Here is a 27812-nt window from a genome sequence, read left to right as displayed (position 1 = left end):
TAACATATCCTTTTCTACCACGACCAAGAATATTAAACCCAATTTATTATACTCCATAAACAGAAGAAACTAAACCAGTAGACTGGTAGTAATAGTAGTAGTAGGCACATTTATTCAACCCAATTAATGTCTAAACCTTTTAGCTTCGTGAGCCACTTTTGTGTATTTTGCGAAACATATGGCTTTAATATTGGAGTCTTCTCTTCACTTTCTATGCCCCTACTTGCTGCTACATTATCTACCTGTTTTTCCTTGGCACTAGTTTGCCCCTGTCTGCTAGGGTGCTTCTGTCTCACCTTGAGTGACAGTAGACGAGAAACTTCATGAAGGCCGCCCCATTTCTCTAATGCCCGTGCGATGTCATAGCGTCCTGTAAGTATAACAACAGAGTTCATAAAATTCATAAATAAAACTGAAGCTCCCTCTTGTTGGAATGACTTGAAACAATATCACAACTGAATATAACCTGCACGCTCAAACGACTTTCTGCTGGGCATAAATGATGGGTCCATTCCCCAGCTCCTCTGGAATCGATTAATCTGTAAGGTAAAACAGGCCGAATTAGATTGTTCCTCATTATCAACTTGTACATATTATGATTCTGTATTGCAATAACTTTCCACCATCTAACATGTTAATGAATTTCATTTGGCTTGAATTTAAAAGAACACTTAAAGGGTAACAAAAACAAATCACCTCCTCCTGCAGATTTTCAAGGTTGTCCCAATAGCCCTTCGGTTTACGTTGTTTGTATGCAAGGGAGAGATTCATTAAAGATGCAATCCTTCTAAATCCACCCATGCGTGTGATTGCTTTCTCGATATCCACTCTGCCATGCAAACGCAGTTGCTTTCTCATAGGCATAAATCCTTCCTGTCCATGTTCAGATATGAATTTCAGGAGCTCAGTTTTGAGGACTTCAATGTCCCTTTGCAAGCCTGGAACTCTTGGTCTTTGTCTAAGTGAATTAGCACTATTGGAACCTTCATCCTCCTCACCAGTATCACTATAGGCTGTTTCATTGCCATTGCTGGAGGAACTTTGTTGCCCAGAAAGCTGTCGATTTTCTCGTGTTTCCAAGGAAATTTTGGCCTCTGTTTTTTCAACATAATCTCGTATCGCACATAAATTGGACGGTAGATCTTCATATATAACCTACAAGGTCAGATGAGTAACACTTTATTATTTTGTTACCACAATGATGCTTATCATCTTTTCTTATTATTCCCACAAGGGCAGTGACTCCTTGGAAGGAGAACAGTTGTCTTGCAACATATCTTGTAGGCTTACAAAATTAGTTTCAGAACAAACATGTATGGCAAGAAAATGGGTAAAAGTACCATGGAGGCCCTTCTATTAAGAGTCAGATTACACTTTACTCCCTTTTACTCAAAAAATGAACAAATTAGTCCCTATACAGTAGATCAAAGAGCAAACTAGTCCTTTCTATTAAAAAATTCATCCATTTTTACCGTTAAAAATTGGCGTTGCTGATAGAATAACAAAATAGTTACATGTGGCGTGCCACATTAGCCTCATTCTAACATACAAGGACCAATTTTTAACAGTAGAAATGAATGAAATTTTTAACAGAAGGACAAGATTGCTCTTTGATCTAATATATAGGGATTAATTTGCCAATTTTTTTAGTAGAGGGGCAAAATACAATCCGACTCTTAATACAAGGGCCCCTGTGGTACTTTTACCCAAGAAAGTGAATGACAAATTACATTTTATCATGACGATTGAATTGCACATAACCATTGGCCCAAAAATAAAAAGAGTAATGAATATTCAGTTAAAATTTCCACAAAGGTTCGTACAACTGTTGAAACATATAGGTGGAGATCCATCTGCAACTTTTCCATGCAAGGAGAATGTGTTATTTATAGTTTATGATTCATTGAAATCTAAGAAGTTTGAAGGTTAAGAAAGGTTGATATTTCGATAACATTTTACCCAGGTACCTAATATAGAGGTTCAAGTAAACATTCACCAAGTGACAAGAATTCTGTAAAGAAAGGATATATTCAGTTCTTACCCAGAAACATTTGTATTTTTAAACTTATATCTTCAATGGATACATTAGCTGCAGATTAGGTACTACACAGTAGATGAGAAAATGAAAACGGAATGCAGTGAAATGAATATTTGACATCCTTCAATGGATACATTACCTCTTCCATGAGAGCTTCAGAAAGAAGGGAATCTCGGTGCATTTTTGACTCCACAGAATACTTCAGTAGTGTGTGATGACTTCCAAGTTGCTCTAGAAGCCATCTCCCCTGAAATGAGTCAAAGTCCCCTTCGACCTGCTCAAACATGATCTCTTTTTCAAGTTGTTCATGCAGATCTAAAACAACTCGTGCATGAAGCACCATATACAATAAGCCCTTGCATCCTTCCTGCAAAAGGAGCCAATTAAATCATAAAATAGGCCAGAGTAAACTTGCTTCATATTTTGTTGAGCTAATGAAGATCTCCACAGGCCAAAAAGAATGAAGATCTCCAAATTTACTATGGTTCTTAAAAGCATCTTCTTTAAGAGGCCAAATGTGAAATGGTCCTAAATATAACTACAACAAAAACATCACACTTAAGGTATGGTCCTTAATCGCACACAAAGCATAATATAATCGATGTAGCTGATGCAACATTGAGAGGAAATACTTTTGTAGCATTGCATTGTCTTGTAACCGAGTCTCGAAACAATTTGGGCTCTAAGATCTTCTTTCAGGATTTTACAAGTATGGTGCTTTTCTGCATGTCAAGGTTCCCTCCTTGATCCTATGGTCCCAAATTCTAAATCTCCAATAACATCATAAATGATATTGAGAATGGTTTTTGGAACCAAACTGGTAGCTGAACCAATCAAGCCACTGGTTCCCAATTCCACCACCAATTCAGTTTTAATTAAATAAATTATTAAAAATTATAACTCAGTTCAACAGATTAAACAACCAGTTTAACCAGGTTTTTATCCCGGTTTTGAGGGGTTCATGGTCCAATCGATTCAAACCATGTGTCTGGACAGATGTAATGGCCGGTCTGGTTTGATTCCAACAACTTCGACCGAGAATAACTACAAAACACTAATATAATACTCCCTCCATCTTAATAAATTTGTTACATTATGCCTTTTTTTTAATTTATTATGGGTAAAATTTTGAAAAATATATTATAAGAACTTTGAATGAAGTTGTTTTTAGATATATTTTTTATAAAATTTATTTAATTAAAATATTTAAAAAATTGAGGTCAAAGTTTAAAAAGTTTGACCTCAAAAATATCAATTGTGACATTTTTATTAGGATAGAGTATATATATATTTGTAGTTAGCTCATCAATTTATTAATTTTCACCTGTTTGGGAGAGTGAACAAGATGGTAGATTTGGATTACTTTCACCTCGATTATGTGGAGATTGTACAGAAGCTCCAATTGTTCCTTTGTGAATTTTGGAAGCATCAGAGTATTCTATTGACCCTTATCATCTCCTGTTGTTTGCAATGCTTGGCCTGTCTGATTACTGTCATTCCCCTTCTTTTTCCAATTTGGAGGCTTCCCATGAATTTTCCAGTAGGTTTCCTTTATGTTGTGCCATGGCTTAATGCAATGTTCACACTATGGTTTCCTTTATCTTCTTGAGACTCCCTTGGGCTGATGCAAGTGCTGAAGCCTCAAGTGTTTTTGTTTCCGGGTCAGTATTTGGTTTCAACATTACCTTTCCCCTACTCTCTTCCGTCCTTATTTCCAAGAAGGCTTCCCTAAGGGTAGGTTCCCGAAGAAGTAGGACCTAACTTCATCAAAATCTTTGTTTACCCCAGCCAAAAAATAAATAAACCCAATCATTCTCCTCTTTTTTCATACACCTAACACTATCGGTTGGACAGTCCCACTCATCATTATAACATAGGTCTAGTCCCTGCCAAAGGGACATCATCTCATTGAAAAAATCAGTAACCTCACGCTCCCCTTGCCTTCATTCCCATAACTTGTTTTTCAACTTAAAGGTTTGAGAGAAGTTTTCTACATCAGAGTAAGTTTCCCTCATAGCCTCCCAAATATCTTTTGCAATAGGAAGGAAAAGATAGGGTTTGCCTACTGATGGCTCCATAGAATTAATCAGCCATGACACATCCTTAAATGGAAGGAAAAGGTAGGGTTGATCTTTTAAATGGAAACATCCTTAAGTTACATTTGCTGCATGCATTGGATATGATAGCTAATAATAGAAAATTTTAGTTAGATTAAATATCCAATACTGAGATTATTACAGGATTATCAAAAGATGAATCGGAATGCATAATCTATATGGACAAGTTCACATAAGACAAGAAAAAATTTATCGTTCATCCAGTAAAAGCAACAGAATCTAAAAGCATTTACTATGGCATCCTAAGAGAGAAAATGATTCATAAATAAACCTTACTCGTACCTGAAGAATGCGAACTTTGTTGTTTTCGCGTGATAAGACTTTACTAATAGCTAAATTTGGAACAATCCTGCCAAAATGAAACTTATTGAGGAAAAAACAGGAACACAAAAGAACGATTTGATTAGAAAGATAAATATTTGGATACTGTGGATTTATTTAATCTTAAATTATTCCATTTTACTACAAATCTGGGAGCAATGGAGAATGTATGGTAACTAGTAAGTTCTACATGGATTATATTATACTTACTCTGGAAGACTCTCGTATGCAGTTAAAACATTCCAAACTTCACGAACAGGAGCTTTTACAGTTATGCTAGCAACAACGCAACGATGAACGCCTCCATTTTCCTTCAGCCCAAAAGCATTTTATCAGGAACAGCTAAAACAGAAGTCAATATATCAGCAATTGCTAAAACAAAAAGCGGCTTCCAGACAACATGAGACCCTATGAGAACAGACTAGAATCAATTAGTTACCAATAAGCCATCAAATCTGCGAAGATGAACTTCATCAACCACACAAGGCCTATCGATTCTGCAGACTTTTCCAAAAACACCCCAGCTACTGTTCAACTCACTCAAAGATGGTAGAGGCCCAGTTACAGACGGTGGTTTATCCTTTCCCAAGAGTGCAACATTTGAGTCAATGCCAGGTGAAGAAAGAACAGGCAAAGATTTTCTAATCAAATCTTTTGCTATTAACATCTTTTGATTCCCATGAAAATTCTTTTCAGCTTGACAAGCCAAGGCTCTAAGATTCACAGGAAGATCAGATCTGATAATCCTCTCCAGGAATATGGCAGGGAAGTTAAATCTTGGAATTACATTAACTTCATATGATAAAATTGTAGTACCAGACCTACAACAATGTCATAGAGAAAAAGTATTTTACTTCATATGGTAAAAGCAAGAATCCGAAAACATGTTGGCTGTGAAATAGAGAACATTGATGCTACCTTGTTCCAGATTTGACAGACCATTTCCCTTCAAACTTCTTAAAATCTCCATCAACCATGGAAAAGAGGAGTTCACGACCGTTGGACTGAATCACAAGCAACAATTTATAAAGCTCGTAGGTATTAAAGACGACATAAAGGCATATGTCAAAATTAAAGCTACCAAGAAAAGTGAAACAAGCTCAAATTCAGTTACGAAGAACTATCAATCCAAAGCAAATAAATCTGCATAAACCTCGTCCATACAGCATCTCAGTTGCATAGCAGCTAAAAACCTATCCATACGTTTTCATGAAAACCAACCTCCTCTTTCAGTTCAAAATCCTATTTTCTATTTCAAATAGTTCAGTTAATAAACCTGCAAATTAGTGGCATCATGGATCCACCTTGCTCAAAATTACAGATTGAGCTTAGCCTAGCTTTGCATTCATCAACATTCTCCATCCTTGACTAGTCACTTAAAGTCTATGCATGATCACATTTTCATATTATGACTTATGAGGTGCTTGAAATAATTGATGGATCAATTTAGTATATCATATAAGAAGTCAACAAGAAACCATAGTTGGTATAGGAACTAAAGGGTTTTGTTAAACTTTTAAGCTTAAAGACTGCGCAATGTCAGTACATAGAGAATGGCAGAGACAAGCTCACTCTATTTACTCCTATGCCAAGTAGATTGCAAATATTTTCTCCAAAATTCAGATCCATTCCTTGCAGTCAGCTATTAACAGGAAAGGGCAAGAATACTTGTAAGATGATTAGCATTCCCCACTATGAAGCTAAAAGCTTTTTGAAATGTTAATCTTCCTAAATATTTGTTTCATATATGCATTGAGACTTTATTTCAAACTCCAAAAGGTATCACCTTTAAATAGTTCATTCCAGACATTCCATCAACTACTTATTTTTGGCAAAGATAAGTACTTTCCATTCATACTCAACCCAGGTAAAGCCCATGATTCTTAGTTGCAATTGCAATAAAAAGTCTTGTAGTTCATTAGAAATTGAATGTGAGCCCTCAAAATATTTTTTTCAGTGAAAAATGTGAAGGACCCAAAGAATTAAGTTTCATGTATACCATATACAGTATGGACACATTTAAAGTTATCATCTGATAATATGATGGCAGTGACACCTGCTCATGGCACCACTAAAGCTAAACATAATCATGATGATAGCAGCGAAGAAAATTCTATAGTGAAAAGGTTGCGGACTAGAGTTCTACTGATTTCACGTGCAAAATATGGACTTTTGAGGCAGCAGTATTCGTGGGAAGATGTTATACATAGATAGCTTCTACCCGTTAAAGTACCAACTTGAGAAGAACAAGGCTTTGCAGTCAATTACATATCCAAATTTGTTAAAAAAAAAAAAGTGAAACAACAGCCATTCGTAATGCTGCAAGGTTAATAGACAATTACTAGTATCTATATCACAGTTCAACACTATAACTATATGGGTTAGGATGCTTACCGAATTGGGAATTTCTTGGAGATCAAGAACAACACGTGCTTCAATATGCCAATATAATGCCCTTTGCAAACCTCTCTGTTCCAACCATATCCGTCCAGGATGGGGGCAAGGAATCCTTCCACTAATAAGCAGACAAAGTTCATAACTCAATTGACGGAGAAGGGAGTAAGTTGAAACTGATACTAACTTCAAGTAACCCCAATTGCAGCCAAGTATTTTTGGGAAAAATAATAACAGTAAGGTTAAATTCTGCTATTAGTCTACCTACTTCATGAAATTTGTAGATTTAGTCTGTGCTTTTATTTGATCAATTTCAGTCCTATAGTTTCCGAATTGGTCACTTTTAGTCTCTATACTTTTCAAATTCTGAAATTTTAGTCCCGACTCAATCAAACATTAGCAATTAAATCCATTTGGTTAAATTCAATTACTAGTCCCTACACAAAAATAGATTTAGTCCATTTTCTTCCATTGGATCATTCTAACTACTTGTACTTTTTCGAATTTTGAAATTTCAATCTTCACATAAATTAAGAATGGTGAGTAATGAGTAGTGAAAATAATATGCTCATATGACATTATGCAAATAATAATATGTTTAACCCAACAGATTTTAGAGATAGTATAACTCTACTTAATAAATTACGTACTAAAAATGATCAAATAAAATTACATCTATTAAATCTACAACTTTTACAAAGTACAGGGACTAACAACAGAATCAGAATTTAACATAATAATAAAAGGGAGAAAAGGGGAGGGAAAAGCAATACCTGCAAATAAGATTAGGGATAAAATCTGCAAGACGTTCATAATCAGTAAGAGCATTCCAAACAGAATCAATATCAGCAGAAACCAAAATCTCGGCTTTGATTCGTCTTTCCCTCCAAGAAATCACTTCGACTTCGCAATGCACTCTCTTATTCCTATATTCTTTTTCATTTTCATCATCCTTTCCACCGAAATCACCATCTCTTTTCACCAAACTAGTTGTTAGCAAACAAGTTTTGGCCTGGGTTGTAACAGTGGAAAAGGCAATGCGATATTTGTTGGAAAAACAAGGGGGGTTGTTGTTCAGTGGAAATGATAGTGAAGAGAGAGTTGCAGGGGTGAAACTCGAAGCCTTGCATACGCAATTTTTCATAGTGGTTTGAGAATTGAGAGAGCAGCAGCTGTGTTGGTAGAGTTTGTGTTGTGTTTTTAATTAGTAGGAGATAGAAGAAGAAGAAGAAAGTGGTCCATTCCATTTTAGTTTAAACTAGCTTTGGTTTTGCCTCTGGTTGGCTGGCTGGGAACCACCAGTTTCTTCCTCATACTCCCCCGTTTGTCTTTTAATAACCAGAATGTGTGGTTCAACTACGTCCTTCCGTTGAAGAGGGGCTTTTAGTCTTTTTACACTAAACTACATATAAAAGTTGATGGGCGAGATTTTTGTGTTATAATTACTGTATAAACGAATCAATTTACCCTATATTATTAAAAAAATTAAATAGGTTAAATTGTAATTTATTATATAAAAATATATTAAAATTTAATTTTTCAATTACAATTCAATTTCAAAAAATTATTTTATTTATTGAACTATAAAAATTTTATAATTATTAACTATATTAAACAGTAAATTATATTTTTAAACAATAAATACTAAAAATCTATTCAAATTTGGTCTTATTTATTCTTTTAAATAGTATAGTATTTAAATTGATTCATTTAATAATAAATGAACCAATTTAATCAGATTCCTACAATAGAGGAATCTCTAAGGTAAATTTACCATACTTTAACACTTAGTGAGTTAAGTATTTAAAATGATTCTCAAAAATGTTCTTGGGAAAAAGTTCAAATTTTTTACTTTTGAAAAAAAGTGTTTTTGAGCTAATTTTTTCTTTAAAAAATTACTTTTTTCTCTCAAAAAGTAGTTTATTTAAGAATATTTGTGTCCCAAAAATACTTTTTAGAAACAATATTAAACACACTTTTATTAGTTACCGGAGTCCTTAATCTGTACTTATTACTTTTCTTATCTCATCAATACGTTAAAGACAGATGGGCATTGTCGAGTTTAGTAATCTAAAAAAAGTAAAAGTTCATTGTACTATAAAACAATTATCATCCTAATAATTATAAATAGTGAAACTACATCAAATTTATAATTATAATTATAAATAATAATTACACCTTTTGTAAATATAAGAAATTATTATTATAAAATAAAAAAGACAAAAAGTAAAGAACAAAGAAAGTTGGATAACAAAAGAGAGTACATTTTATTGATCAATTGGAATATTTACAAAGCTCTTCCAAAATCTCTATTTATAGGCATAAGAAGTATAAATGAAATAGAGATCTACTTCTAATAACTATTAGAATTTAAAGTACATCAAAATTTATATTAATATTGATGGATATCCACTTAATAAGATATTCATAACCCTCCCCATTGGATGTCCATTGGTAGATAATGTGTCTCGTTAAAACCTTATTAAGATAAAAATTCTGTAGAGAAAAAAATTCCTAGTGAAGGAAAAAGAGTACACATATCTATAATACGCATAATATGCTACCTCATTAAAAACCTTACTAGGAAAACCCAATGGGACAAAACTTCAGTCAAGTGAAAAAGAGTACAACGTGTATTTACTCTCCCTCATGAAAACATCACATGCTTCCTCATATTCTACATATTCAATCTTGAATACTAATATTTCAAATGACTATTTGAATGTATTTGCTAAGCATTTATATCACCATTCTTTTGAAAGTCATGAGGAAGGGGCTCCCCCTCATGAAAACATTACATACTTTCTCATATTCTACGTATTCAATCTTGAACACTAGTCTTTCAAATGACTATTTGAATGTATTTGCTAAGCATTTATATCACTATTCTTTTGAAAGTCATGAGTAAGGGGAATTTTTGGGAAAATATATTTTGATCTCTTCAGGAGTTTCAATAATAATCATAACAAACTTTAATCATGATCCCTCTATAAAAATACAAATAGGTATTTTAGATCATTTTATAATCATCTTTCAACTACTATTGACTAAGTCAAATTTACCACATATGTTCAATTATTTCAATTCATATAAATAAACAATTTCCCGATAATTTCAATATACTTCTAGCATTCTAAATCCTTTAAGGATTTTAATATAAACTTTACTATATAGTGATTCATAAAAAGTTGTAACAACAAACATTAGAAGCAAATTAAATTTTTTATGAACTGCCAGTTTAATAATATATCTAAAGATTATTGCATCCACCACAAAAGAATATTATATCTTTTCATAATCAATGTCAGGACTTAGCGAAAAACTTCATATTTTTATTTTGTTTTGCAAAACTACTTCATTTGTACCTTCATTGGCTTTATACCTTTAGATATTTGATTGTTGTTACAAAAACTCCTCGAATTTGAATTGCGCCTTTCTATTTTGACCAATCTATTCCATATATATACTTCTCAATAGATTTATCCAAGATTCTCATTTCATTTCAACAATAATATTACATACAAAATCATTGTCGTCCACTTTTATTATTTGGCTTCATATTTTCTCGAATTAAGATCATTTATAGAGATCTCTTATTTTCACTATTTTAATCTTCAGTTTCAGGTACCTGAATCTATAACACCCGTAACCCGAATCCATCGTCAAAACAAGGTTACAGAATATTACCAGAGTTTACAGAACAAATAGACAGAAATTTCAAACATTTCACATCATATAATATTCATATCAAAAACCAACTGAAAATAAACATATTGTCCCTTATATAAGCCTTCGAGGCCCAAAACACGCATTAGAAATAAATCAAGACTAAATCGGATACTAAAAAAAATTCAAAAAATATTGAAATTTTTCAAAGTTGCAGAGAACATATGGCCATGTGGCCAGGCAGTGTGACCACATGGTCAAGAGACACGCTCATGTCTTAATCCGTATAGGCATTCAAAATAGGGACTATAATACCCCAAACCCGGCGTAGACGTTATGGCCGAATCTAGCGAAGTCACATGATAGCGTGTTGAAAACTAAGTTGTTACGATAAGACAGTTTTCGTTTATTTACTCTTATTAATTCCAAAATCGTTTGCTCATTTAATCGATTGTTTAGAACATAATTCATTGCGGAAGCTTTAGCAATCATTCATTTTATGAAAAATTGAGTTAATTAAGTAAATCCAACCATTTTAGGAAAGTCCCAAATTACATCAAAAATTTTCCCAGCAATAATAGTAGAAATATAACCAGAAATCAAACAGAAAGTTTTATTAACTATGGTCACCGCTGAGTCCTTCGCCGCACCAATCCGTCTAAGCTTGGGGATTACCTGAACATATTAAACAGAAGGAGTGAGTTTATGTAAACTCAGTGTGTAATCCCCACAGAAAATATGCATACAGTCAATTAGTAGTAAACAAACAGATGCAGTGTGGGCCTAAACCCATTATAGTTTCAGCAGTAGTTTGGGCCTTAGCCCATTTCAGTTTAGTATCAGATATGTATTAGGGCTTTAGCCCATCACAGTAACAGTAATGTAAGCAGCAATCAGTAAACAAAGTCCTACCCACCAACCTCTACACATCATCTCCGTCCATCCCTACCGAAATCGAGCAAGAGCAATTCTCAATGCAAAAAGAAATGATAATTTAGGGAAAAACGAACAGGAAAAAGGAAGAGAGGCAGTTCAAAGGGAATTTCAGCTGAGTGCAAACATGAAACTGTAAAACGTCAAAATTTTCTTTGAGAGAGGGAAAGAAAACCAAAAATTTCAAAAAGAAAACGAAAATATCTTTCTAATCAAAACCTTATGACAACATTCAGTATATTCGATTTACTGTTGACAAACAAAACCCGTAATGCTCAAATCTCTGCAAAAGCACTCCCCGATTCCTCACCTTCACCTAATCCAAAAAGTACCCAAAATAATCATATTTTAGAACTCAAACACAAAACAAGAAAATAGTGACAAAATTATTACTTACCAAACGAGCCCAACAACACAAAACCGAAGAAAACAAGAATTCTACAGAAAAGGGTGAGAAGAAAACGTTAGACAAAATTGGGAAAAAGAGAGAAAGTGCTAAAATTTTTAGGATAAAATCAAAAAGAGAAAGAAAAATAAGGAAAAAAAATGATAATCCCCTTATCCCAACTCCCCTTAAATTTCTCCATCAAACTCCCCACTACTTAGATTTTAGACGAGTAAATAAAATATATTTATCCTTACGCTCACGTAGGGATTCGAACTCTTGACCCTTTGCCAACCAACACTCCATTTAACCACCAGGCTAGCAGGCCCATTCTAGTAAGTACTTACAAACTTTTAATTAAAAGCCTACTAGCCAGAAATAAGGGTTTAGTTAGAAAAATACTAGAATTTGCCAAATCGGGTACACATCTGGTTCGATTTCGATGTCAAAACACTCCCTAAGCCTGAAAACTTATCAAAGAAGCATTCAAAATCAATTTAGTAGACTAATTAACATGTTTTCGACAATAACTTATCAACAATAACTCGACTCACCATCGACTAAAGACCCTCCGTCAATATTGTTTAGACGAGAAATACGAAATTCACTGATCAAAGCCTCTTCCTACGCCATTAACAGCAGAAGAGAAACATTACTACTCAATTGTTAAGAAATTCATGGCAAAAAAGAAGGGGGACTTACCGAAATTGCGCAGAAGCAATTCTCAATGCAAAAAGAAAGGATGATTTAGGGAAAAACGGAAAAGGGCGATTCAAAAGGAATTTAAGCGGAATGCAAACATGAAAGTGGAAAACGTCAGAATTTTATTTGAGAAGGGGAAAAATCAAAAATTTCAAAAAGAAAACGAAAATATCTTTCTAATCAAAACCTTATGACAACATTCAATATACGCGACTTACAGTTGACGAACAAAACCCGTAATGCTCAAATCTCCGCAGAAGCACTCCCCGATTCCTCACCTTCACCTAATCCAAAAAGTACCCAAAACAATCCTCTTTTAGAACTCAACCTCAAAATAAGAAAATAGTGACAAAATTATTACTTACCGAACAAGCGCAACAACGCAAAACAGGAAGGATATCAATAGAAAACCAAAAAGAAAGGGAGGCAAGAAAACAAGAATTGAACAAAAAAGGAAGAGAAGAAAACGTAAGACAAATTTGGGAAAAAAAGAGAGAGTGCCAAAATTTTTAAGGTAAAAATCAAAAAGAAAGAGAAAAATAAAGAAAAAAACTGATAATTCCATTATCCCAACTCCCCTTAAATTTCTCCATCAAACTCTCCACTACTCAAATTTTCAATATAACTCAAACTCTATAACCGACGAGAAAATAAATATATTTGTCATTATGCTCACGCAAGGATTCGAACTCCTGACCCTTTGTCAACTAACACTCCTCTTAACTAGCATGCTCATTCTGGTAAGTACTTACAAACTTTTAATTAAAAGCCTACTAGCCAGAAATAGGGGTTTAGTTAGAAAAGTACTAGAATTTGGCAAAGTCAAGGCCTGAACTCAATACCTACCAAACTCACCTAGAGCACTTAACCACTAATGCAAATACACAATTGTGTTACATTTTCACAATAACAAAAAAAAAATTTGAGGCGTTACAACTCTACCCCCTAAAAGAAAATTTCGTCCTTGAAATTTACCTGGTCAGAAAAAGTGAGAATACTGCTGGTGCATCGCATCTTCAGGTTCCCATGTAACTTTCTCAGTGCTATGATTATGCAACAGAACCTTTACCAATAGAATGGACTTCTTCCTCAGAACCTTAACGTCACGATCCAGAACCTGAACTGGCTCCTTCTCAAAGATCAAGTCTGGCCTAACCTCAATCTCCTCAATAGGGGCAATAGGCGTAGGATCAGAGCGGTAGTGCCTCAATATCGAAACGTGGAACACATCATAAATACAGTTTAACTTTGGAGGTAGCTCCAACTGATAAGCAACCGGTCCCACTCATTTTAAAATCTGGTACGACCTAATAAACCTAGGGCTCAGTTTGCCCTTACGACCAAACCTCAAAATCTTTTTCCATGACGAGACCTTGAAAAATATGAAGTCCCCCACAGAATACTCAATCTCGCGTCTCTTCAGATCTACGTAAGTTTTCTATCTGTCCGATGCCGCTTTCAGTCGATCCCGAATCTATCTGACCTTATCCTCAGTCTCAGAAACCAATTCAGGACCCAGAACATGTTGTTCACCCAACTCAGTCCAACACAAAAGAGTGCGACACTTTCGACCATAAAGAGCCTCGTAAGGTGCCATCTGAATGCTAGACTAGAAACTTTTATTATAAGTGAACTCTGCTAGAGGCAGATACTCCTCCCAACTGTCTCAAAAATTGATAGCACAGCTCCTCAACATATCCTTCAGTATCTGAATCACCCTCTCTGATTGACCATCGGTCTGAGGATAGAATGCAGTATTGAAGTCCAACCTTGAACCTGAGCCTCATGTAGCTTTTTTCAAAACCAAAACGTGAAGAGAGGATCTCTATCAGAGATGATCGAAACTGATACCCTATGCAGTCTCACTATCTCAGAAATATAAATCTTCGCCAGCTTCTGCAAAGAATAATCTGTCCTAACTGGGATGAAGTGTGCAAACTTGGTTAATCGATCCATGATAACCCACATTGAATCCTTCTTAGTGGGTGTTAAAGGCAACCCACTAATGAAATCCATCGTCACTCGCTCCCACTTCCATAGCGAAATCTTAACCGGTTGTAGCAAACCCGAAGGTAACTGATGCTCAGCTTAACTTGCTGACATGTCAGACAACGAGCAACAAAATCAGTAACCTCACGCTTTAACCCCGACCACTAATACAATTTGTGAATATTGCAGTACATCTTATTACCATTGGGATGCATAGCATAAGGGCTACTATGCACATCCCTCAGAATCGACTGTCTCAGATCCATATCGTTCGGTATACAAATTCGTCCCCGAAAACACAATACACCATCACAGTTTAATCCAAAGTTGGCAGTAATACCATTCTCAATCTGTCGAAAACTCAAGCCCAGATACTCATTCCCTAACTGCTTATCCTGAATCTGTTCTATTCAAGTCGGTTTAACCTACAGCTCAGCCAACAAACTTCTATCGTCAAACAAACTAAGTCGAGCGAACATCGCTCTCAGATCAGTTATAGCCCTACGGCTCAATGCATAGGCCACCACATTGGCCTTACCACGATGGTATTCAATGATACAGTCGTAATCCTTAAGCAGCTCAATCCATCTATGCTGTCTAAGATCCAAGGGAGAGGCCAAGGCGAAAACTCGCAGAGGGCACATTGAGACCAAAGGAAGGATTTTGAGTTGAAAACCCGAAAAAGGGCAGCTCAAATTTGGATTAAAGATTGAACATGTAATGCTCAGGTTTTCTCAGAAGGAAGAACGTTACATCTTGGGACATCAACAAAATACTCTAGATCTCCTAAACACATATCAAGCTCAAAATGGTCTTCGAGAAGTTAGTGTGGAGAAGCTCATGCTACGATATCTGGGGTACCTAGTTTCATCTTACTCATTTTGTATTTTAGCAATGTTTGCTATTTTGATTAATCTATTCCTTTAGAGCTCTGCTCCCAACAAATTTCAATATTGTCCATTGTTACGATCCTTTTCAAACATTTTTCATTGAAATAACGATTAATGGACAAATCATATTCAAATAAAAGGATTTCTGCATATTGCTCTGAAAGGTTTTCTAAGTAATACAAGGAACTGAAACAGGACCAATAGTCAAAACTAACCAAATCTAAGGGTTGGAAATATTTGGGAATGAATAATTTGAATTGTAATTATTTCTTCGAATTTCCTGTCAAAGAGATCAAATCTGAACAAGAAGGCATGACAATACACCAATGATGGAACCTTGACAAATAACGAGCAATGTCAACCTAGGCATTAAAACCATAAGTCAATTTCAAAAAGGTTTCAACATCTATAATTTTTAAATTTTTTAAAAAATATTTTCGCATAAAGAAATTTGAACCCAAAATATTATTATTTTTAATAATTTGTTGAGTTGGTGAGATAAGATACTATCATCTCCAAGGCCAAAGTCAGTCAACGTAAACGACCATAAGCATGCTATAGAGGCATGAAATTTAGATAAGTAGTTTCAAAGAAAACAAAAAGAGCACTGAACATGCTAAATCAATTAAACCATAAAAGCACAAAAATAGAGAAAAGAAGAACAAGGATTTATGTTCATCTATAAATTCATAAATGTACGTCTCTATTGTAGTTTATGGTTAATATTAAACCTTTCCATTAACAGAAATTTCAATGTTCCTAACAGGTCCCTTAAACCATTTCCTAGCATCCACCCACCACCAAACCATTACCAAAGACAAACCCACACCTAAAGCAACAGGTGCATAATTAAATGTATCCCAAGTAATTGGGTAATATGTTGGTAAAAGGAACACTGAACATGTGTAACAAATCCAGACAAATGCTACAAGACAAACTGGTCTTCTTGCTCTGCCTAAATAAAATGGACCAGGTTTGAAATTCTTCTCTGGCATTACCATTCTTGCAAATATTGGAACTGCATACCCACCAACCCATCCAATGGTGCATATTGAAGTTATGGCTGTAAATACTACATTTACTTTCAAGATTGGTAGCCCCATTACAATACATATAGCTGCACATAACCATACTGCATTTGATGGAACTTTGCGCTTTGGGTGAACTTGTCTCCATATTGATGAATAAGGGATCCCTTTGTCTCTTGATAAAGCATATACCTAAAGGGTACCAATGGTGACATAAGGCTTGGACAATATTAACAACTTAGCTATTAGGATTAGATTTATGCATAATGATTTATTTTGTCTTGTAACTTTGCAAAAAAAAAAAGTTATTTTAGCCTTTTATTTAATTTTTTCGTCTTTTTTTGCTCTTGGATTAGGGGTTTTTGTCAAAAACACTCTAAAATGGATGGAAATTTTTTTTCTAAATAATGCAAAATAATTATTAGAAAAGAAGAAGAAATATATAAATTTTAATTTTTTTTCTAAATTTTTTAAATGATTTTTGAATTTTTAAATAATTTAAATATTTTTTATAATTTTTTTAATTTTTTACAAAATTTTAAAAAATATTCCATAAATATGTAGCAAAAAAAATATTCCATAAATTTTAAAATTAATTACTAACGTGACATATATATGGACCACTAATGGCATGTTAGCAAAGTTAACCTTTGTTAATTTTTCTGTCCATTTCAATTTATTTTGTCAAAAAACACTAATTCAAAGGTTAAAATATTTTTTTTATAAAGATAGAGAACAAAGATGCACTTACAACTCTGGCTGCACTGGTAGTGATTGAAAGCCCACCAAAGAAGAAAGAGCCCCAAATGACAAATAGTAATACAATTGCTCCAGCAGAATTATGATACCTTCCATGGAATGCATCATACAGTATTTGTGCTGGCACAAATGCACCCGCAGTTTCATTGCTTGGATCATAGAGGTAACTAAAATCCTGAATGAAACAATATATAATGACATTAAAGAGCTATCTATATATACATATGTAAACATGTATATATTCAGAATCTACCGATCATTTTTTAGACAGTAAAAGTATTATGAAAACCTTTATATTAAGAGTCAGATTGTATCTTATCTATTTACTAAAAAATGAGTAAATTAGTCACTATATATTAGATTAAAGAACAAATTGATCATTCTGTTACATATTTCATCTATTTATATTGTTAAAAATTAATCTGTATACGTGTCAATATAAGGCATACATGGCACGACACATGTCACTGTGATTATCCGTTAGTCATGCTAGCTTTTAACCGTACAAATGGATAAAAATTTTAATAGAATGACTAGTTTTTTTTTATCAAACATACAAAGAACAAAATACAATCTAACTCTTAATATAAGTTATTTATAATACTTTTAACAAGACATACCTTAATGCTGAAAGTAAGGGCCAAAATATAAGCCCATCCAAATACTGCAATGATCCCAATGCTGGAGAGAATTGAAATAGGACCATTCTTATCAGCACCTTTAGTTTCTTCAGTCAAATGTGCTGCTGCATCATATCCATACAATGAATATTGACTGACAAGAAAAGAGAGGATGGCTGCATAAGGTTTGCTTGATACTCCTGTTGAGTCTACCCCCATTTCAAAACTTGTGAATACATATGCTGCAGAATTTCTAGTCATTGCAACCAATGGGAGCATTATAACTATCACTAAGCCACCAATTACCTGTCAGGGAAAACTTTGGTTTAACTAGCTTATCAACTATATCCGAATTATTATCTTACTGCACATCAAAGTATATAAATGAACCACAAGTTGATACAATGAAGGCTGTAAAAGTTACCATAGAGAACGATGTATTAAGAGCCATATTATATTTGGCTCCCTCTACTTAAAAATGAATAAATTAGTCTCAACATTAGATCAAAGAGCAAATTGGTCCTTTTTGTTAAAATTTTTGTCCTTTTACTCTTATGAATAACCAGAAAGTGAAATGTGGCGTGCCATGATGCTGACATACAGAGACTAATTTTTAACCGTAGAAATGAATGTAATTTTTAACAAAAGGATCAATTTACTCTTTGATCTAATATACAGAGACTATTTTATCCATTTTTTTAGTAGAGGGGGTAAAATGTAATCTAACTCTGAGTACAAGTACCTCCATGATATTTTTACTAGTGAAAGACACACTATGAAGCCTTAAAGTACGCAAACGTAAAACTTGTACCTGCCACCAAATTGAAATTATGTCGATGAAAGCAATCACTTCTAATGCAAAGGTGTTGAGTACTGCCCATATTAAAGTCAGGCTCACATACATGCATAAGAAGAGCCATTTTGGAGCAAAATATCCACCATCTTTATTAGTTCCAGTGCTTAATAAGATGATGCTCTGCAGTGTTTGTGATCCTGCATAAGCCTTCCATACCAAACACAAACACAAGGTTAAATTCAAACGATTTACTAACAGATTGGACTGTGTATTGTTTTGTTTTTTATCATTTTCAAGCATACCTGAGTACCTATGCCAGCAATAAGCCCTATGGTCTCAAGCCAAGCACAACACCATGATGAGAAAGGACCCCATTTGGGACCAGCTAAATGAGCAGCCCAAAAGTACAGAGAACCTGTAGTCTGTTAAAAGTTTACAAGAAAGAGCAAGTCATTTCCCTCTAGTTGTAGAAGCACTTTTAGAATTAGCTGCATTATGATTTTTCATGGTTGGATTAGGAGATGGATTCTGTCATGTCTATAATTGTATATAGCATATTAATGCTGTCATTCAGATCATGTTACGAGGTAAAAATGCCATTAAAGCCCCTATGTTACTGAGTCAGATTGTATTTTGTGTCATTTATTAAAAAATTAGTCAAATTAGTCCCTGTATATTAGATAATTTCATCCATTTCTTTTATTAAAAACTGATGTAATTGACAAAATAACTAAATAAATCACCTGTACCTTATGCTCTGACATATAAAAATAAGTTTTTAAAAGTAAAAATCTATGATACTTTTACCTATGTGAGGACCATTTGGCTTCATTTTAATGCAAGGCTTCAAAACATCAAATACCTTGGAGGCTAAACAAAAATTGTTTAACCTCTTGGGGCAGATTTTCCAAATGAAAATGAATGACAAAAACGGAACAAGAGTGAGAAAGGAGACAAACAGGAAAAGAAGAACAGATCTCAGCCATTGCAACTCCAACAAAGCAAGTGAAGAAAGAGACAACAACCCAACCCCAAACAAGACTAGCAGGACCTGCATATTGAAGACTTGAACCATACAAGGGAGTTATCCCAGTGAATAGTGTCATTGTTGAAAACGAGATCGCAAGAGTCTTGAACAAAGTCTGCGATTCATAAATAAAGGAACAAATTAAGAAGTTACTGCATGTACGAAAACAAAAGAAAAAAAGATTAAAAGAATGAAAAAAACAAAAACCATTTCTCTTCTGAGTTCTTGCTTATATCCAAGTTCATTAAGTCGTTTCTCCCCGGAATCCATTTCTTGGAATTGTGTTGGTTGCAGGTTGTGCTCCATCTAATTTCAGGTCTAAATGGGAATTAAAGATGGTAAGATCCCAAAAAAAGAAAGAATCAAGATGGAGTTAATTAGAGAGAGAGAAACTAAGACAGGTTGACTCATGCATATACATATATTAACTACAAATAATACCATCACGCATTGACTGCTTTGGTTTTATTATTTTAAATATAATAATATTCAACTTATAATTATTAATTTTTTATTAAATTTATAAAAAGATTTATGGTTCATAGTTCATACTATTCTTCAATATTAATATTATGTTTTTATAAAGTTAAATTTCAATGAAAAACTTAAAATCAAAATTATTATTTCATATCAGTTATTAATTAAAAATAATAAATGCAATAAAAATTTTAACTTATAAATATTAAAAAGAAAAATACTTTATATTTAAAAAAGCAAGTTGTCGATTAAGTCTTAACTTGATTGGCATGAGCATTATTGTCAATGCAGGAGGTTATGGTTCGAGTGCGCTCAAGCGCATTATTCTCCTATCTATGGATTGGGGAAGAGCTACGAATAGTTCTAAACATTGCCTCAAACAAAAAAGTTTTTTTAATTAACTCGACTAGTATTGATATTAAGATAGAGCATGTTCCATGTTATATAAGATCTATTTTCAAACAAAAACAAGCTAAGTTTCTAAGTATGATTTCCAATAAGTATACGCGAAACAGTTTTTAAATTTATGTTTTTTAGCAAACAAGTTCTCTGCACTGGGTCTCGTACCTTCTCCACAAATCTAGCACATGACGCGATTTTTCATACTAAGTCTCCTTTCTGTTGTAAACTCTGTGTTTTAAGCATACTTTGCTAGTTATTGATTATTCATTGAGTTCACAATTAACTCACCTGCTCCTCTTTTACTTTGCAGGTAAGTAAGTTGCGGATGATAGTGGTAAGGTAGAAGAAGGGGAAATTGTTTTGAATAATAGATATAAATTGTATGCAATTTTGTCGATTAAGTCTTAACTCGATTAGCATTGATAATATTGTCAGCGCAAAAAAACACGAATACGAATGCGTTGAAATGCGTTTATACGTAATTCTAGACATTATATATAACTTCAAATTTTAAATGATATTAAAAAAATATTATTAAATGTACATTTATAAAAAATAAGCGCACAATTTTACATAACATTTATAAAAGGATATTCAAAACGCAATATTGAAGTAAATACGTGAATAATTTTAACATTTATAAAGTATATTTAATTGGTAAATTATTTGTAATTTATGAATATTATATAATAATTTAATTAGAAATATTTAATTTATCCTAATAATTTTAATTGGAAATGAGAAAATGATTTAATTAGAAATTTAGTCTAATTTACCCCTATTTATTTTACTATTTAAATTTGAAGTTAGATTAAAATGCTCTAACTGTCCCCTTTTTAGTCTCAAATGAGTTGAAAATACTATATACACATTTACTAAATTAAATATATATTTCAAATAGTAAATTATATGTTTAAAATGCATTATATCACTCTATTTCATAAATTAAATTCACAACATTTAAAATTTTAAAATTTTAGAAGATACAATTATTTATTATTGGAGTGCAATATTTTATTATTTGTTGGTTTCAACCTTTTTTATTTAAAGATTTTTAGAAATTTGTCGATTAAGTCTTAGCTTGATTGGTATGGATATTATTGTCAATATAGGAGGACATGAGTTTCAACGCATTATCCTATTATTTATGAGTTGACGAAGGGTATGAACAATTAGATAATAAAAGATTCTTCAATCATAGTGATTGCTATATATACACGTTAAAAGATAGTAAAAAAATATTTTTGAAATTAATGTTACTCATACATAAATTTTATTTGTTATTTGAAACGGATTAAATCAAACATTCAACAACTCTTACCCTTAAAAGGAAAATATGTCCTAAACAATATAACACATGTAAGGGAATTAAGGTTATTCATACAAATTTTCATTTTTTTAAAAAAAATATTTTTCCAACAAATTTCAACTAAATGATAAATATATTTTTGTTTAATTCAAATAATGATTAAATTGAACTTAAACATAAAATTTCTAATTAATGATGAACTTATTACATTAAATTTTTAATGAGAATTAATTTTAATATTAGATTTATTTAAAAATAGAAATAAAAATTTACTTAATTTTGAACATATTAAAAAAAATACCAGAGATCCTAAAATCAAAAAACAACATGCATATGAATGAGCCATAAAAAAATAATTTGTTGAAAATTAATAGACTTAATCATTAAAAAAAAAACATGCATATGAATGAGCCATTAAAAAAATAAATTTTTAAAATTAAAAGACATAGTCATTACAATAAAAATAAAAGATTTTCATGTGTAACAAAAATAAAATTGACAGCACGTTTGGTTGGAGGGAATGGAATAGCCATTCCCTCCTTATTCTTGGATGAACAGCTATGGCATAGTTTGGTTCACCGTTTTCTTCATTCGGCGAATGGCTATTCCTTTATTATTCGTCTAATTTACCGAATCATCATTCGGCGAAGGGAGTTAAGAATAGCCCATTCAACGACGGATGTAATAGCAAAAATTTTCCCTCAGACAATTTTACCCTGTGTTTCTTCACCCCTCGACCGTCAATTCGGTCGTTGTTGTAAAAGTGCTGCTCCCTCGATTCCGTCACTGCGAACCGTAGATTTATCTCCGACTCGTTCCCCACCTCCGCAGCCTCCTTTCCTTTGTGAGAACTCTGTAAGTTCAACTTCTTCCCCTTCTTGTTTTATAATTTCAATTATGTTTGTATTATTGGTTCCGTTTTTCCTCTTTCCTTTCGATTTTTTTCAATTATTATTGAGAAATCTAGTTCAGTAATTATTTTTCCATAATTTTCTTGAATTTTGAAGAAAAATGGAATTTTTTTAGTTGCGCAGTCTTGAATTTTTTTTCAACTATCACTATCGCGTCTTATACTGTTCATTGTTGTCATGCTCACAAGGGTCTTATGGCTGTGTTTTCTTCTTTTCTTCTGCAGAGCTATTATTATAGGTCTCTTGAAGTTCTTCTTGGGTATCAGTATCCTTTTGACATGGATTTATAGCATTAATTCATTTCTATCACTTGATCTTGCTTACCGCTTTTGTCTTTTGGTGGATCATGGTGTTGTTTCTTTCCTTGTAGTATCTCTTCTCATCTTCAATGACTTGCTGAACTGTAACTTTGGTGGAATGAACATCAGCAGAACTTATTTGACATAACCAATCCTCAGGTTTTAAATGAACCTTTGGAGTTCAGGTTATTTATCATGTGAATCATCAGGGCTTATGTTCATTATGGGTGCGAAAATTTATCCTGACCTTTTATATAGTTCTGAATTTGTTGAAGGTGTTCTCTGTTGATATAACAACTTACTACTGCAATTTTTGTTTCCTTAATGAGATCTTTTTTTCTTTCATCTCAACCTGTTTCAGGGTTTGTATCTGTTGTTTGATCTATTATAAGTATAACATAAGGTAGGAAGGGCATAAAATACCAAACATTAAACCTCAAGTAGATTGTTGAAAATGTTGGTTTAGGCTTGTCTGCCTTTGTCATTGTTTTACCGTTGATGGACTGGAAAGAAACGAGATAAAGGTAGGTTTGCACTCATTGTAATATCTCAGATTATCTTTAAGGTATTTAACTCTTTTTCCCTGGATGATATGGAACTCTATCTAAATTGGCAAAATAACTTATTTGCTTGAGTATCTGCATCTAAATTGGCAAAATAACTTATTTGCTTGAGTATCTACAGTATAACTAAGATCTTTCTATTTCTATGTGAAGTTGATATCTTTCAAATAATGATATAGAATATTTGGTCTTATTTTCTATCGCTGTTTTCTTTAACAAGTTGCAACCTATATAACTTTTTATTTATCACATCTTTTAGTCTTTGGAAGTAATATTAGAAAACACTCACTCTAAAAGGTGTTCTGTGGTTGCGATTTGTTATTATCTTTGATGATTCAGTACATTGATTTTGATTTCAATGTCTTCTGTTATGATTGTTTTAGTTTGAACATTGATCCTTGTTCAGATATACAACAGATATTGACATGTGGTCCTTTGGCTGCATAGTTGCCGAACTCTTTTTAGAGCTGCCATTATTCCCAGGTGCTTCAGAATTTGATCTTCTAAGGTGCTTCAGAATTTGATCTTCTAAGGCGAATGATTGAAATACTTGGGTATGCCTCTTGCTTTGGTGGATGCATTTTGGCTAATAATTTCACGCTATTCTAGGCATCAGTTTCTTTAATTGATTTAGGAATAGATATTTCTTTGGTAGGTTTGATAGGAGGATAATCAAGTCTCTCTCTCTCTCTCTGTGTGAGTCCCCCTTGGGGGTTCTAAGATTGACCACCCGTGATCACATTAAACAATTTGGTTCAGCAATTATTTTTCCATAATTTTCTTGAATTTTGAAGAAAAATGGAATTTTTTTAGTTGCAAAGACTGCAGTCTGTGGATAGGGTTAGAAATTGTAGATTTTGGTATTGGGACCTTTTTCATTAACCAACTGGTTAAATCCAGATGATAGAACTGGTATGTTTGTATTATTGGTGTTTGCTGCCATGGATACAATCTTGGTTTTTGTCTTGTGACATCTTTGTTTTCCTTATACAGGGTAAAGACTACAGGTCTCAGTTTCAAATGGGAAATGGTGCTTTTTTTGGAGCTAGTTATATCCAGGTAAATTGTATGAAGCCATATTATATTTGTTGAATTGAGCAGAGATGAAGAACTTAGCAGAATAGACAAGTTATTGGATTTTTAGTACCTAGAAAATTGACTTTTATGCTTAGATCCAGTATAACATGGATCTATGCACTGCTATGGTTTGTCTTCCTTGTCATTGTTTCTGTTAAAATATGCACTGGTAAATTTGTTCCTAAATATGCCATTAAGGTCTATTTGGCATGAACAAAAGAGCTGGAAGTAGCTTTAAAAAAAGAAGAAAGGTCTCTTGATTCTCTCAAGCATTTTAATAAACTCATGCTGGATTAAATATAGTGATTATTGATATTCTGTTGTGACATCCAGTCCATGTCCTCCAGTGAATTAACCACATTCTTTATGCATATCTACGGAGCACAATGAAACAGCAACAATAATTGGTCAATATTATCCTTTAAGCTTTTTTAATGCCTTGTCTCCATCTTTGTTTTTGTTAGCTTTGTTTAATGTCTATTTTCCATAGAGAAGAAATTAGATTCTCTTTTCTTGCATCATCTGACACTGCTTTATTTGGTTGGTGATTTGAACAATTTGGCATGGATTTGAAGTTAGAGCAGTTCATTAGATAGTGTGAAATAGAAGCACATTGATCATAATAGAGAAGAATTGGAGTTCAAATAGAATCCTTTAATACTGCAAGTTTCTATCGCGTGTTGCATTGATGCAAATGTTGAATAGGACAGAGTAGGAAATGCAAAATTGGATCAATTCCTTTTATTGAAACATATAAAATTACATAAACAAGACTGGTGTATCGAATCGGCTACCTGTCCAAGAAAGAAAATGGCTTTTTGTCAGGTCGTAAGAGGTGTACTTTTTCTTTATTTTGCATTCTTTTGTTTTGTTTTCCAAGTATTCGTTTCGGGTACTTTAGAAGCTTGCTATAGATTTTTCACTCTTGTTAAAGAATACAGGAGATGCTCATTTTGCTATACTGTTTGCAGGTATTCCTAGAATGTGATTTCCTTATATGTTCATAATTTGCAAAATTTATGAAGTTGAACCCGAAAAATCAGAAACTTGCAAGAGGTTGTGAAAGATGGGAGCATTCAGTTCAAAAAATCAGCAGATAAGTTCTTAAAATCGAATTTTAGGTTTCATGATGGGATCATATTGAACTGGGAAATGTAATCGCTTGAGCATTTGTATCATTTGGGACAGCTTCTGCACAGTTTTATTATGGCTGAAATTTGCTATTATTTGGCATGACTTCATGTATCTGTTCTTTTGTCAAGCCTAATAGAAGTTTTTGGTCAGCTGGCACTGCAAACTTCTTGTTATCATGTTATTATAAAGGATAAAATAAAATATAAAAATATGTTTTCTATTAAAATTGACTATTAAAATAAAATGTTATTAGAAGATTATCATAGCGAATGTTAAACTTATTTTTTTATATTGGCGATTGTGACTTAAGAGAATAGGTGAGAGGTTAGATTAAAGCAAATATATTAGGCATTGAAATATTCATAATAATAATTTTATATTAAAATTATTATTAAAAATTATATTAATAATGTTATTAAATTATATATTATTTTATTAAATTATATTTAATAATAATTATGTTAAAATATGATTAAATTATTTATTTTTATTTTTATTAAAAAATATTTAACAATAATCTTATTAAAATTTAATAACAATAATCATCTATCAATAAAAATTCTGTTAAGGGTATTTTGGTCATTTTAGCCTTTTTCTTTATTCTATTACAACATCATTTCATTCAACCAAACACAAGAATTCTATTACAGCTCTACTCCATTCCATTCAACTAAACAGTTGAATTACTGATTACAGCTCTATTCCATTACAGCTCTATTCCATTACAGCTCTATTCAATTACAACCTTATTCCATTACAGTGAACCAAACGTAACGTGATTGTTTGAAAGAATTCTCATGACAAAGTTTTGAAATAATAAGTGAATTTTGATATGGATATTAAAAAGGTTAAGATGTATATAAAAAAAATAGATAAATTAATAATAAGTGAATTTTAATCAGCAATTGGTATGTCTTGATTCTCTCTAAAATAAAAAATTCCTTTAAAATTTTAAATTAATAAAAATAAAATTATATTTTAGCATCCTAAAAATAATAAAAATTTGATTTAATCTTTTAAAAATTATAAAGATATATGCTACTCAAATTGTGAAAATATATTTTTATTATCGTAAAAATTATAATTTAATTTCGACCTCTCTAAAGATATTCTTGACTTCTTCCTTGGGTTTAATGTATGTGGACGATTTTATTTTATTTTTTTAGTAAAATAAATAAAATATAATTTAATTTTTAATATAAAGGTCTCTATGATACTTTTATTATATATTTGAAAAATAAAAAATAAAAAAAAAAGTAATGAAAAGGTGGGTGCTTGAAATTTGGTTATTTGTTCCCCCAAGCAAGATGGTTACTTTCAGCATATAATATATGAACGTCAAGTTAACCTGCAATTTGGAGACCCTATAAAAGTCCACATCATGGGGGCGCGTAACTTTTGGAAAACGGAACCCCTTAAGACGTAGCGACTTTGACTTTAAGCTTTTCAGTAAACTATATATTATTAAGTTTATAGTTTGGTTATTTAAATTTTAATTTTTTTTAAAATAGTCATTAAATTATTCAAAAATTATCATTAAAGTCATTAAATTATTTAAAAAATTTTATTCAAGTTATTGGGCTGTTATTTTGTTTTTTAAATGTTTTATTAGCAAGCTTCATGCGACGATTCAATGATCGGTATAATGGATCAATACTCATCAATAAGTAGAACATACCTTAAATTCAATTAGGAACAAAGTTAGAAATTTATCTTCAGAGGGGCAAAAAATTAAATTATAAAATTTTAAAGGGGTAAAAGTATAATTTTTCTTTGCATTTGCTTGTTGATTTAGAATTTTAAAGGGATTAAATTGAAATTCTTTTAATATTTGGGGGCCAAAATTTATTTTCAACATTAAACTAACTTATAATTTTAAAATTTTCAAGAGGCTAAATTGATAATTTGCCATTTGGGGGGTACCTACCCCATTGGTGTCATCCCTGGCTTCAATTCAATCTGATGGTTAGTATTG

The 27812-nt window shown here is 32.5% G+C and overlaps 2 protein-coding genes and 1 long non-coding RNA gene across 3 annotated transcripts; 1 reads left to right on the top strand and 2 right to left on the bottom strand.

Annotated features, from left to right (window-relative positions):
* Window positions 1-30: 30 nt before the first annotated feature.
* Window positions 31-8176, bottom strand: LOC107888487 (uncharacterized). The gene is made up of 10 exons (XM_016812616.2): window positions 7644-8176; window positions 6871-6991; window positions 5395-5480; window positions 4916-5297; window positions 4687-4787; window positions 4438-4504; window positions 2178-2405; window positions 697-1155; window positions 467-539; window positions 31-370 (listed from the first exon to the last, which is right to left on the bottom strand). The coding sequence occupies exons 1-10, from the start codon at window positions 8012-8014 to the stop codon at window positions 111-113; spliced, it is 2148 nt and encodes a 715-aa protein (XP_016668105.1). The 5' UTR covers window positions 8015-8176; the 3' UTR covers window positions 31-110.
* Window positions 8177-16091: 7915 nt separating this feature from the next.
* LOC107888488 (amino-acid permease BAT1 homolog) lies at window positions 16092-20076 on the bottom strand. Its single transcript, XM_016812617.2, has 7 exons — window positions 19873-20076; window positions 19598-19780; window positions 18941-19060; window positions 18654-18845; window positions 17843-18148; window positions 17215-17397; window positions 16092-16655 (listed from the first exon to the last, which is right to left on the bottom strand). Exons 1-7 carry the CDS (start codon window positions 19969-19971, stop codon window positions 16161-16163), a joined length of 1578 nt encoding a protein of 525 aa, XP_016668106.1. The 5' UTR covers window positions 19972-20076; the 3' UTR covers window positions 16092-16160.
* A 2258-nt stretch (window positions 20077-22334) lies between these two features.
* LOC107889832 (uncharacterized) lies at window positions 22335-25936 on the top strand. The gene is made up of 5 exons (XR_005901652.1): window positions 22335-22708; window positions 22989-23029; window positions 24033-24180; window positions 24620-24685; window positions 25675-25936. It is a non-coding gene; the product is annotated as an uncharacterized lncRNA (long non-coding RNA).
* The last annotated feature ends 1876 nt before the right edge of the window (window positions 25937-27812 follow it).

The sequence above is a fragment of the Gossypium hirsutum genome, chromosome A09 (genome assembly GCF_007990345.1).
Source record: "Gossypium hirsutum isolate 1008001.06 chromosome A09, Gossypium_hirsutum_v2.1, whole genome shotgun sequence".
Classification (NCBI taxonomy): domain Eukaryota; kingdom Viridiplantae; phylum Streptophyta; class Magnoliopsida; order Malvales; family Malvaceae; genus Gossypium; species Gossypium hirsutum.
This window is presented reverse-complemented; position numbering and strand designations above follow the sequence as displayed.

Coding starts and splice junctions, on each gene's coding strand:
- LOC107888488 (XM_016812617.2), bottom strand. CDS start 19,971: ATGGAGCACAACCTGCAACCAACACAATTCCAAGAAATGGATTCCGGG. Junction 19,781..19,872: donor AAGAACTCAGAAGAGAAATG/GTTTTTGTTTTT, acceptor TATGAATCGCAG/ACTTTGTTCAAGACTCTTGC. Junction 18,846..18,940: donor TTGCTGGCATAGGTACTCAG/GTATGCTTGAAA, acceptor TTGGTATGGAAG/GCTTATGCAGGATCACAAAC.
- LOC107888487 (XM_016812616.2), bottom strand. CDS start 8,014: ATGAAAAATTGCGTATGCAAGGCTTCGAGTTTCACCCCTGCAACTCTC. Junction 2,406..4,437: donor ACAAAGTTCGCATTCTTCAG/GTACGAGTAAGG, acceptor CTCCTTTTGCAG/GAAGGATGCAAGGGCTTATT. Junction 540..696: donor TTGAAAATCTGCAGGAGGAG/GTGATTTGTTTT, acceptor TTTACCTTACAG/ATTAATCGATTCCAGAGGAG.